We start from the raw sequence: 13,999 nt of genomic DNA, 5'->3' as shown, positions 1-13,999 counted from the left end.
CGATCGCCATTCACCGTAACGTTGCGTCCAACAGCATCTTTGAAAAAATACGGTCCAATGATTCCACCAGCGTACAAACCACACCAAACAGTGCATTTTTCGGGATGCATGGGCAGTTCTTGAACGGCTTCTGGTTGCTCTTCACCCCAAATGCGGCAATTTTGCTTATTTACGTAGCCATTCAACCAGAAATGAGCCTCATCGCTGAACAAAACACGCGCGCGAAACACATTTCGAACCGAACACTGATTTTGGTAATAAAATTCAATGATTTGCAAGCGTTGCTCGTTAGTAAGTCTATTCATGATGAAATGTCAAAGCATACTGAGCATCTTTCTCTTTGACACCATGTCTGAAATCCCACGTGATCTGTCAAATACTAATGCATGAAAATCCTAACCTCAAAAAAATCACCCGTTACTATTCTTTTTCGGGCCATGTGCAGTCGCATGCCTACGCAGGTAAGTTTAAAACGAGTGACGGTTTGGAAAATAATATTCGACGCTATATTGCTGACAGACGTCTCCAAGAAAACCCTTATCTTTGTAAAAAAGACGCTAAGTTCTTAGCCATACCATTAACTCGTAAGCGTTTAATTTCTTCTTGAAAACCTCTTGTCTAAAAAAACACACTTTAATTACCAAAAAGTGTACCTTTAAAACACAACATTGGTGAGAATGCAAACAGTGATGCTTTCGTAGAGCAACCACGTCAAGAAATGCTTCTTAGTCCTGCTAGTGGTGAATATCAATAATACTTGGAATTAATACCGAAAAATAATTACTCGGTGTACAGGTGAAGACAGCAATGCAGAGTTGTATGGAATAACACAAAGAACTTACAACAAACATTACAACTGCGCATGCGCTAAAATTGACATTCCCATTGAATGGGCTGTCAAAACGGTGCAGTTTTCCAGAAGAGAAACATTATTTAGTGCAATGCATTGAAGAAATACTTCTTCTTTCGTTGTTGAATTGATTTATTAGAAAGTAAGAGTTAATGTGCCTGAAAAAATGCTTGAAAGTGACGAGCATAGAAAATACAAAACTACGTGGAGCAACAGATTTATTTATTAAAGAACCGGAAGAGAAAAATCGGTAATTTAGCGAACAATTTTAGTCCGTTCGGTGTGTGAGTGAGTCTCATATGAATTTACAATAAATCTCCGTGCCTTCAAATATATGAAACAATGTAGAAAGTGTGCTTTAGTGCTAGTGATTCATCGGTCTTCAAGCATATATTGTAACTTGGTTCTTTCTAGTTATTATTATGATTTTTAGTTGCACAAAAACACTAAAATGAAGTCCGCTACTAAGACAGTTGCTGACCAAAATCAAACAAAAAAATCGATAATTAAGAAAATTCAAAACAAAACCTAACGAAAAGCCACTTAATGAGGCAAATAACTAATGCAATTAATGCAACAACAACTGCAGACCACAATTGACTAACCACTGACCTTTATTTGGTTAGCGAGTTTCTTGAACTCGCTGCGGCACGCGCACCGTTCTGCAGAAACGCACAAATCCGACGCTTTGGATTCTGCCAACTAATTAAAGCTTCTTGCTGTTCTCCTCCACCACTTTGTTTTGACACGCTGTTGCTGCCTTTGTTGTTTTGTTGCGCACAAAGCGTTTTGCATTTTATGCTGCTGATTTCATTTGCATAACTGGATTGTGAAGTGAGCCGTAGATATGCATAACGATTTGAAATAAATATATTTTAACATTTGAATATTTTCGCGCAAAAATTGTTAGTAACACTTTCGAAAAACGCAAGCAAAAAAGTGAAATTAGTAAAAACTTACATTATAAATTCCAATTTATTACTTTCCCTTCGCTGGAAAGAGCCTTTGAAAATGAAGTATTGTGGTTCTATTGGGTACCTTTTTTATTTTTTGTAGTAAAGGGAAGCATGGAAAGCCGGAATGTGGAACTATAATCCGCTAAACCTCACCTATTCCAGAAACTCCCACGGAACCAGGGGATTAAATACGAGTATTACTTTGTGGTTTGGTTAGGTTAGGTTAGATGGCTGATGTAGAGAGGTCTCACGTGGAATGCTGAATGTAGTCCTTTGTCAAGCCATAGAAAACAAGAACTCCTTTGTTCGAACTTATAAAATAGCCAAACGCTTAGTAACCAAAGCAAATTTGCACAGGCGTTTAATTTCAATTCCCGCCAGTTCAGTGGGAGTCTTGACCTTCCAACTACGGGACAGTCAAGAAGGAAGTGTGGAGTTGTTGCGCCTCGTCTTCCTATAATACATATAGCTTCTACAAATGGCATCTGTTAGGCTTCCCACCTTTACAGCATGGACGCCAATTGGACAATGGCCTGTTAAAAGCTCCACAACTGGGGATAGGCTAGCCTTACTGAGGGCAAAGAGATCACTAGAACTCTTGCAATCGACCTTGGGCCTAATGAATTTTGAGACAGCGCATGTACCGATGATGGCCCAGCGCTAGTCAAGCTTCCGTGAACACATTAGGATACAGAATTTATTCCTGACGCTTTAGCCAAGGTCTTTCTCAACATTACGGGAGGTGGTTCCTTCCTTGTGGCATGTATGCATAGATTAACCAGAAATCTCCGGCGTCGCGTTTCAGTTATGGCGTCACCACATCAACGTTGTTAGGTAAAAGAAATACTGTTAATTCATTTCGGACTATCATACATGTTCTGGTTTTAACTGCATCTTTGGTCCGCAGCAGCTTATTACTATTCGTCCTCAATGCAGGTATGCCGTTACTAGTTATTCACGGTTCCTGGATCATGACGACACGGCTTCGACGAAGCAATAAATTGGCGGAGGCTGCCTTCGCATGTTGGAGGTTAATCTTGAGAACCTCCGTTCCTTCGGGCTCTTCTCCAGAAGTGCTTGTTCAGTGCCTACGTCGTACTTGACGTGCACCTCTTCCAACAGCTGTTCGAGGCTGAGGAAGGAGTCGCCAATTGATGAACCGCCCCAGAATTCGCTATGTTCAAAATATTCGGGTCGATGTTAATTGTCCTTTGACCATCTCCACCTGTCGTATCCACCACAACTAAAGTCTGAGCGGCATCAACTTTGGCATCCGTCGGGATTAACTTAAGGATCACTCATCGAACCCATAGATTATGACTCACATGGTTTTGCTGAGAGGACCGACGGACACCACATTTAGCAGAATCAGCGCTTGCCGATATGCTTCCTCGGTTTCATCCAGCCGGATTACCCGCCAGTAATGCGTTTATAGTGAGGGTTATGTGAGAATTTCATCAATCCCACTCACTGAGGAAAGCACAGCTGGCCACTAAAACGCGAGCCCTAAGGCGAAGTGGAAAGACAAGACAGGAGTGGCAAGGCATTTTTGGTCTTCTTTATTCCGCAGAGGGACGGACGCCTAATCTGATTAAAAGTCTCAGTTTTCTCACTATTAAAGGTGACGCTTCGCTGACCTTTCCTTTCCTTTTCCATTCGCTTTGCATTTGCCTTCTAAGCTGACTGTTTATTTATATCAAAGAGACGTTTTTCATCTCGGGAAGTGCTCAAAGCTTTAGTATTATTATACAGTCCTTTTAGTGTTATTAACGCACTTAATCCAAACACCCTTAAAATCTGTTGATGGTGGGGCTTGTCTGCTACTACTAGACTCTTGTATCTTGATCGAACCTTTATAAAATAACTGTAGAATTTCTCTTCAGTTCCGTTTATATACTTGAACTTATACTGGAATTAGTCTCCGTTGCTGATACGTGGGTGTGTCAAAATGCAACCTTTTGCAAAATCGCTAGAGTTTGAACTAAATATTCTTTGAGATGGTAATTAGGCAATAATGTTTTTCAGGTTTTAATTTAACTTACTATATTAAGGTGTATAAATATGTAAGCAAGGACTAAGTTCGAGTGCAACCGAATATTTTATACTCTTGCAACTTGCAAGAATCAAAGTCTGGGAAATGCTTTAAGGTGCAAAACGTCAACAAGAGCATTGGAATCCAAGCAATTATGCAATATCTCGTCATGCTGATCATTTATCTATACATAATCCCATATCTATCTCGCTTAGTTTATGGTGTTATAAACACCGTTAGGTGCACAAAATTATTATACTCTCTCTCAACATGTTGCAAGAGTAAAAAAGCAGTGACCCTCACTCAGTTAATTCAAACCAAGTTGATTTAACGACGCCATAGAATAAATATACGATAACTTTAACTACTTCAGCACAAAAAAATTTTAAGCAGTTAGCAAAAAATACAGAAAATCCTGTTTTCGCCTTTATTTATTCAAGGTCAAGCCAAATACTTATTCAAAACTACAAATTCGCAAGCATCAACTCCACATTTACTTAAAGCTTTTTTATAATAACAATTTAGAAATCAGACAATTCATTAGAATTTTTTACGGTTATACCTATAATTATGTTCATATATTAATAGATTCTAAATTTTGCTGTCTGAAATGTTATTTCTATATTTCTGTATTTGTATGTTGTTACTCGTGACCTCCTGCCTCAGATATGCAAAGTTAGAAGCGCTGAGCCGAACTAGTTTTTAGAATTAATTTTGCTGCTTCTTAATTCATACAATGTTTGTTATATATTGTATATTATATACCGATACGCTTTCGTTGCGGAACGGTATACATTTGGGTGGCTTTGACAACAGATGACTCCCATGGAAGGCACTAAAAATTGGCAGTCAGCAGCTCCGTGACTATGTCACTTTGGTTCTATATTTGTAAGCAGATGGAGTAGAAAATCACATTTCAAGACGATTTAAGTGATATTAACAACTTGTAGATGATATGGATCCATAGCCGAAGTTGTCTATTTGGCTCTGAGCTTGACCACAAACTAGTCCGTCGGTAGCAAAATTATCTAAATGAATAATTTACGAAGTCGAAATCGATTGGCCAGACAGATATGTATGTATACATATACATAAATACATGTACATGTACAAATTGGTTATTCTCAAACGGTCTCCAGGTCTTGATAGTTTAAGCGGTGAGATGTGCGAAAGCTTGTCAAAGCTCATTCCGGAATACTGAAGGCTATTTATAACAAGTGAATCAGGAAGACATACTTTCCACGCGAGTGGAAAAGTGCTAGAGTTGCTCCTTTCCTGAAGTCTCCTAATAAGTTCAGGAGCGATCCTTGTTCATATAGAAGCATCAGTCTCCTTCCAGTACCCGGAAAAGTGCTGAAATGAATTATGGTGGAACGGCTTCAGAAGGACGCATGAGGTATAGGCAGTATGGGTTCAGGAAAAGACGCAGTATAGAGGATGCATGGTTTTATGGTCAGAATATTGTTAGGGTGCATGTCAAGACGGCGTTAGACTACCTAAGCTGGGGACGAGTGGTGCAACGACTGGTGGAGCTTGGCTGTTCGGAAATTAGTCTTTGGAAGAGCTGCTTTTTGGACATAAAGGCCTGTCTAGTCGGCATAAATGGGAGTGTGGAGATCGGAGTAGTTCGCGACTGCTCGCAGGGTTCCATCTTTGGCCCATTCTATTTGGAACATCATGATGGACTCTTTGCTTGGACAGGTCACTTACTCTGTAAATTTTAAGCGCATCCTTCTTCTCCTGGTCTCTCGCAAGTTTTAATTATGGGGTGGACATATAGATGGAAAAAACGGGGACATTGCTGCTTAAGAGCCGGTTCGTCCACCGATCGTCCGGGTGAACATTAGGTTTGTGAGGGTAACCCAAACTTCAGATTCTGTCTAAGGCACCTATCTGATAGTTCGGGATGTTTGTGTAGGAGGCGCGGGTCGAGGATAGGGTGCATATTATTGCAGAATGGCTGATGTACTCGGACATCTGAGTGGTATGGGGATGTTACCGCTGTGATCTGCGCTAGTCGGAATGCCAAACAGTTAGAGTCGTATGCGCGTGAATTGTTTAGACGGCGGAGGCGTTTAACTGTATACTAGGGTTAGCTTCTTGTGTGAATGATGTGTGCCTCTAATGTGCGTATGAGGTCCAACCCTTGGTTCCTAGTTCAGAGCAGTGTGAAAGCTCAATTGGTAAGATTTCCGACTATGAGGTCTGGCCGAAGACTTAATTGTGGTACCACGGGGAGCAAAGCTCTCGAAGTTGCCTTCCACCTGCTCATGCCGTCTGGTCTTTCGGAAGGTGGTCGTTATAGTTAAAACGCGAATGCGGGAAGAACTGACACTTTGCCAATTGAAAGTGGAGTAACTTTGCAATCGGTTTACGGACCCAAATTTCGGTAGATGTTTTAGAGGGCCCTCGAACCCTACCAAGGTGGTTAGTGTATGCATTTCACACTTCCAATTGGTACTGAAAATTGTAGGCAACGCATTGATTTGATCCTCTTTGCTTTTGAATGCTGTGGGTCGTCAGCAGGTACCCACGTTAAACACACCGGACGTTGTATGTACAAATTTCACCAGTCATGAGTTGAATGGATGCTCAACTGCAAGAAAGCCCTTAGAGCTCACTAAAATTTGCTCATTGCGGTTGGCGCTTCGGGAAGACAGGAGAACTGACCTTGTATCAGTTCCATGTGGGGTCGCATTGCGGCCGGAAAGGAAATGCGAACACATTAAAATAAAAAAGAAATTAAGTAACCACATATTGAAAAATGTTTCTCAAATACTTCCTGCGGAACAATTGCCACTAAACGCTCCAAAAATAAATAAATAATAAATTAGGAAATAAACGTTTATCACATCTCCCACTTTCGGAACAAGAATGGGAAACAATTTACCTGACGGAACAAATTATAATAAAGACAAAGAAGACCAATTAGCGCTTCAAAACAAAACAACAGAATGGAGAAACATGAGGAAACAGTTACGAGAAAAGAAAACGAAAACGAATTGCTCTCGCTCTCAAGTTTCAGAAAGATACCACGCTGAAGAAATGAAAGGAAAATGGAATACAAAATAACCAACCTTGAAGGTCTCTTCGTCAGGAAAGCCACTACGCGGGCCACCGCCAAACGATTGCAAGCATTTTGGCGCGCAAAGCCAACGCAGCACAAAGCGATCAGCTGTGCCGAACAGTGCCGAAGAAAAACAGAAAAGCAAAAATTAGATAAAGAAGTTGAAGACAAAAGAAAAACAACAAAACCGACAGCTTGCTTGGGTTCGGTACCAAAACTGTAATGCAAAGTGAAGTCAAGCGTGCGAAAAACAAAAAGATGAGGAAGGAGTAGGAGAGTGTGGTGCGAGCGGAATGCTATAAAGAAGCATAACAGCTGTGTGACGTTCGATTTTAATTAGGGCTGCAGCGCCACTGCCCGCTCAAGCTACAGCATTAGCCTGCCGCTGCACCTGAGCGGCTGAGCGCCGGAGCTAAGCTTTGGTCGAGTGCGGACGCATGCAGACGCTGCCCGCCAGCGTGCTACAACTATGTTTTTGTTGGCTATCATTTGTTGTGTGCTGTTGCTGTTGTTGCCCTCGAGAAAATCGAAAGCCACACAAAAGTGAGCTGCGCGCTGTGAGTCGAGCGGAGAAGTCAAGCGACACTCGAAGCGATTTAGCGAACACTCAAGTTTCTTACGCTCAGCAGAGCGGACGTGTAGCGCGGCATAACGATTATATTTTTACCAAACTCAAGCTCCAAGCTCCTACGTGCAAAGCCTGCTAGCCAGGAAAATAATTGATAAATATCCACACACACACTTACACTAACGCACTAGCGAACAGTTCTTTTTCGCCATCACTTGGGTTTATTGTGATTTTTTTCTGCTGCGTTTTCAAAACTCCTTGCGAAACTTACAAGTCGCAGTCGGTCTAAACAAGATTAACTACTTCTTTTTTTCTGTTTTGCTTGGTATTCTGTGTTTAGTGCAAGTGGGTTTCCTTATATTTTAGTGTATATTGCAGAATTTCATGTGATCTGGCAACGTGTTTTCCTTGCAGTTCGCTTGCAATAAGAACTAATTAATAATTCCAACGCGAAAACTCAAATAAACGAATGAACCGAATTTTTGAATTCTCAACAAAATAATAATTTGTGTAATTAAAATTAAAATTAACTGTGAAAATGGTGAATAACAACAACACTTCGAAAGCCAGTGGCAGCGGCGCCAATGGCCATGTGCCCAACGGACAATTAGCAACTGCGAGCGCGCCGCCGGCGATGTCCTTTCTAAGCAGCGTTTGGAGCTGGGCGGATGCCATATGGGACTTCTTATGGTTCATCATATGCTCAATCGGCTATATTATCCAGGTGAGTCCATGAGCTGTTGTAGACATTATACCGAGATGGAAGCGGCGGAGACCCTATTAAATAATGATATATGTACAAGTACTCCTAAGAGCAAAAATTAATACTTATATAAATGAATCATTAATGAAGCGAAAAATAAAGTGCGACCGGTGGGAAAATATTAATCATATATAACTACGGAACTATTTAAGCTTAAATTTTCAACAAAGATAAGTACTAGCTGGCAGTTTTGCAAGGTGTGATTTACGTAGAAAATACTATGATCCAAAGATTTTCATTCACTTTTCTACATTATCTTTCAGAATTTTTGAAATTTAATTATAAGTGATAAGTTATGAATCCCGAGAACTAAAATATAAAAAGTAAACAGTAGTAAATCTGGATTTTTTCTGAGAGCGGTGCGTCATTGTTTTCCTAAATATTTTTAATATTGTTGTAACTTCGTATATACTTCTGAATATGGAGTAAAATCACCTGTTTTGTTGGTAAGAAGGGTATTTAACCCCCAAAACCCCCCTACTCCCCGCCACTGATAATAATAAATGGTGTCTGCCATCAGATTTTTAATATGGATGTAACTTCCTAAATTCCTTGGAATGCGAATTAAAATCTCCGAAATTGGTGATAAGAGGGCTCAATTTCCCAAAACCCTTTAAGAAAAATCCACTGATAATAATAAAGTTAATTAAAAAATATTATAAGAAATAAGTATAACAAGAGTAAACGCTTTTACGAAATTAAAAAATATTCGAAATTCGACGAATCAGCCCAGAAAGTGGATACATGGTACATAAATAGTATAAAAATAGCGGGAATTCATACCCTCTATTTACAAGTTCTCTGCTTACTGTGCAAAGCTTAAAGGCTTTTATTGGTATTTTTTTTACAAATTTTTTGGTACTTTTTACAAAGAAAAGATGAAATGAAGCCACACAAATTAAATATGTCACATAATGGAGGATAAATATTTCTAGAAAAATAAAAATTCGGGCTTAGGTTGCATATTTTTTTCACAAGGGTATTAGAAAATCATTGAAGTTGGACTCCCAGATCCGCTGTCTGTACAATAAATATATATATATATTTTGTTTTCGGTTAAGAAACAACATAAACCTTAAAATAAACCAACATAAGAAATCTGCAAAAAATCTTTAAAGAGAGTACATCTGACGTATTCAATAAAGGTCATATTATGTTTGCCCTCAAAGTTTGTAAAACCCAGATGGAAACATCGGAGACCCTATCAAATATTGATATACTACTACGAGCAAAAAATAGTAAGACTTTGTGCAAAATTCTAAAATTCTTAATGTATTCTTCAAAATCTATGTCATCCCTCTCAAAATAATCCACTTTGCCCTCAACGTTTGCCAAAGTTTTTCCCAAACCTTCGAACAGTTGCTAAAGTCAAGCTAACTCAGGTGAATACGGTGATAAAGCACATTATCGGTTGAAAATTTGGCGAAAAACTCACGAAGAATCAATGCATAATTCGGAACTGCATTATCGTGGTACAATAACCAAGGGTTGACGGCCCATGATTCCGACCTCATTTTCTGAATAGATTCGCGCAAACGACGCATAACACTCAAAAAGTATTTCTTGTTGACAGTTTGGCCGATTAGAAGGAATTGAAACTGCACCACACCTCCATAATCGAAGAAAACTGTCAATATTCATATCTTTGAATTTTGACCTGCTTTGATGTGGTTTTTTTGGCCTCGACTCATCTTTGCCACGATATTCGGCCGATTGATCATCTGTTTCCGATTCGTAAGTACGAGTATAGATCCAATACTCATTGCCTGTAATATTACGCTTCATGACATCCTGTTAGTCGGAAAGCGTTGTTTTACTTTTTTTTCGAAACAAAATTTAGTGCTATTGGAACCAATCGTGCCTTCACTTTTCTTAGGCCCAAATGATCTTTCAAAAATCACAAAATGACTGTTTTACTTCTCCTGTCAAGTTATGAACACTATTTTCCAGTTTGGTTGACGATATGCAAACTGGGTATACCCGTAACTATGTACCTTTGTAGTCTACCAGAATGCCTCCGCAGTTAACCACTTAAACGCTCAGATGTATTAATAACATTATTATACAGCGACATGCATTTCAAACGTCCGAAGCTAATGTTTAACGGAGCGTATGAGTAATCATAAACAATTTTACATATTTACATATATACCTTAGGTCAACAACTATTCTCCTTTTTTGCATATTAATTAACAAAACAATGACATTTCACAACCCTATTAGCAACAATTTAGCTCTGCACACCGCTGCCAATGAACGCCGTTTAACTGCGCGGCGCTGCAGTTAGACGCACACGAGACGGACCAAGCAAATTCCGCACTCACCTGTAAAAATATGCATGCCACCTAAGTAAACTGCAGTTGTGCAATCAAAAGTCGTATGCTTGATACGCTGAAAAGTGATAAAAATGAACTAAAGCTGTAAACAATTTACTACTAGCGCTTAGTTTGTAAATCATAAAACAAAATCAGCTAATTAAGTGTGAAGGTTAACGCAGCTGGCTGCCTACTAAGTTCACTTTCAGCTGCAGAAGCGCTAACAAATGTTTTTATGTGCGTGTAGATATGTATGTAAATATATATATTTAGTCAGCAAACGCCTTTCGAATGTACCGCGTGCAGTTGCAACCCTTGCATGGCAAGAAGTTGACAGACAGAATATTTATTTTCTGCGCTTTTATTGCCAAAATAATACTCGTATTCTAAAGTAAATAATCTCACAGTAAGGCAACAAATTGTATTATATAACACAGCAAGAGGGAATGACGGAGCTTTTCAACACATTTCAGTGTTTGTTAGATACGAGGGTTGCCCTTTACTTGACGGGATTTGGCAATCATAAAGTTTTAACCCGGTAACTCAGCTTTTTATCATAAAGTTTATCATATTTGATGTTATACATACTCAGTACGTTTTTTATACGAGTAATTTTTGTGCTATTTACAGTAACTTAGAATATTCAGCTCGGCCAAAAATTTAAATCAAAACGACAAAATTTTCACACTACTACTTTTTTACAATTTTCAACGTAGATTAACTCTGCAATAGTTATTTTATCGCCATTTGTGTGGTTTACAGTAACTCAAAATATTCAACTCTGCCAAAAAATAGAATTAAATCGACACAATTTTCGCGCCACAATTTTTGAAGTGGATTAATTCAGCAACAGCCATTACAGTAATGTTTGTTTATTAACAGTAACTTAAAATATTCAATTCGGCCGAAAATTTAGATTGAATCGAAGAAAAAGTTTGCTTTTACCAATTTTCAACGTGGCTTAAGTCAGAAATAGCTTCTCAGCACAATTTGTTTTGTTTACAGTAACTGAAAATATTCATTCCAACCAAAAAATAACATTAAATCCACAAAATTTTCTGGTGATAATTTTTTACAATTATTGACGTAGTTTACAGTAACTTAAAATATTCAACTCGGCCAAAAAGTGGAATTAAATTAATTGAAAAAAATTATTTTTAAAATATTGGACGTGGCTTGACACAGCAACAACTATTTCAAAGCTATTTATGTTGTCTACAGTAACTTAAAATATTCAACTCGGCCAAAAAGTGAAATAAAATCGGCAAAATTTTCGATTTTATTTAATTTTTCGATTATTTTTCGCAATTTCCCACGTGGATTAACTCGGCAAAAGTGCATCGATGAACTTGATTTCATTTTCGGCGATGAAGCTTCATCAAATACCAGTTTTCATCAATTGTGTGATGAATGCAATCGAGGTCGCAGTTCACTTCAAGACGAACTTCATGAAGGTCGTCCAAAACCAGCTGTTGTTCCGACCACTTCGGAAGTACTCACATGCACCAATCTAGAATTTTGACTTCAGACTCCACGACTCGCCAGTTGGTTTTCCCACACACATCATATACATTGAGCCTCTTTGATACTGAAACTTTATAGCCCACAATAGCACTTAAGAGCTCGCGCCCTTGCAATGTATGCTGCCACTTCAATGTAAGCGTCCATGCAAGCCAACATCGAGTACAAAATAAATTCCGACCTGCGTTTTAAAACCTTCTCAAGTTCACAGCAACACAACTAACCTAATAATTGAAGGCACAAAAGTGAGAGTACAACAAAAAAAGACCAAAAACAAAGCGCACAAAAATAAAACAGTAAAAATGCTTTACTCAAATTTTCAAGCGCCATTAATCCACATTTACTACGAACGTTATTTCGGCTGTAAATCAAAAGTCACTTTCGTTAACGAAACGTAAAAAGTGTTGTAACGTTTAATAGGCTGCCAGACATATACACAAGCACACGCATGTAAATGTTAGCTGTGTTGTTGTTTTTTTTATTTTTGTAACAGTGACATTACGCGGCAGCAACCACTTGACACCAGCACAATGGCGGTTAAGCTATGCATATATCATAGATCTCCACGCGCATCTAGCAACTGGCTGACGGATGTGAGACAAAAGCGAGTTGCTTAGAAATGCGCAGTGAAAAGGGAAATACCAGCGAAGTATGTACGTAATATATGCCAATAGGCAACAGCAACAAATTTGTAGTTGCGAAGAGTGCGCAGAAACGCGATGCATAAATTTGGCTCGCCATGTGCTTTGCGCTTCGTCCGAGCCGAAATTGCAAAGATGCTGGCGTTTTCTATGCAAATTCGTTGATATTAAAAATGTATTAATTGTTTTTGTGTGAAATTTTGTGTTGGCGCTGCTTGCGTTTGTTGTTATTTTCCGATAAATTTTGAATATTTTCGTGCGTATGAAATTCACAAAGCGAAATTTGTGCAAAGGGCAAGCAAACGCATACAGAAATAGTTTTTTATGCCCGATTTGTAAGTGTATATGTTATCATTCTCATGCAGTATTTTAGTTTTCTGCATAACCGAAATATGAAATATTATCTGCTCCTAATACAACAACAACAAAGGTATGATGAGTGGCGCTTTGGCACTTTCATATAAAAGCTAGGTTTTAGCGTTCCAATTGTATGGCAGCTAACTGTTATAAAGGTTCGATTCAACCAGTTTCTTTGAAGATTGTAGCGTTGTCTTGGAGAACAATCTATGCAAAATTTCGTGGAGATATCTCGACAAATAAAGATGTCTTCCATGCAAGGGTGTGATGTTATCGTTCAATTTGTATGACAGCTATATGCTATATTAGTCTGATTCGAACAAATTCTTGCAAGATTATAGCCTTGACTCAGAAAATAATTCGTACCAAATTTCATGAAGATATCTCATCAAATAAAAAAGTTTCCATACAAAAACTTGATTTTCAGTGTTCAGTTTGTATGGCAGCTATATGCTATAGTGATCCAATATCGGCGTTTCTGACAAATGAGCAGCTCCCTGCGGAGAGAGCAACATGTGCAAAATTTCAGATCGATATCTGACGGACTAGATCAATAAAACTGACGGACTAGTACGAGTAATATAGGCAGGCCGACTAACAAAAGGACATGGCTAAAGCAACTTAACTGGTCATTTACTATTTATATATATTTTATATGGTCTCCAACATTTTGAACTGGTCGTTACAAACTTCGTGTCAAACTTAATATATCCAGTGCAGGGTATAAAGAATACATGCCAACCAAGTCACGTAGCCACTTCTCATTAATTTTTAATACTTCTAAAATAAAAAAAAACGTAAATATGACAAAGTTCTGCAATTATATATTGTATTGTGTAGCTTGCTTCTATTTTTCACAATTTCATAATTTTGCATATAAATGCCTAAAATATAAGAAATTCTACTTGCTTACTTGTATTATTACCTTG

The 13,999-nt window shown here is 38.5% G+C and overlaps 1 protein-coding gene across 1 annotated transcript in view; it reads left to right on the top strand.

Annotated features, from left to right (window-relative positions):
* Window positions 1–7,468: 7,468 nt before the first annotated feature.
* LOC105224204 (estradiol 17-beta-dehydrogenase 11) overlaps window positions 7,469–13,999 on the top strand; it is a 31,568-nt gene continuing 25,037 nt past the window's right edge. Inside the window, exon 1 of the mRNA XM_011202212.4 lies at window positions 7,469–8,197. Coding sequence (XP_011200514.2) covers window positions 8,012–8,197 — 186 coding nt within the window. The 5' untranslated portion in view covers window positions 7,469–8,011. The remainder of the gene's footprint in view (window positions 8,198–13,999) is intronic.

The sequence above is a fragment of the Bactrocera dorsalis genome, chromosome 1 (assembly GCF_023373825.1).
Source record: "Bactrocera dorsalis isolate Fly_Bdor chromosome 1, ASM2337382v1, whole genome shotgun sequence".
Classification (NCBI taxonomy): Eukaryota; Metazoa; Arthropoda; class Insecta; order Diptera; family Tephritidae; genus Bactrocera; species Bactrocera dorsalis.
The sequence above is the reverse complement of the archived record's forward strand: the minus strand, read 5'-3'. Positions and strand labels throughout refer to the sequence as shown.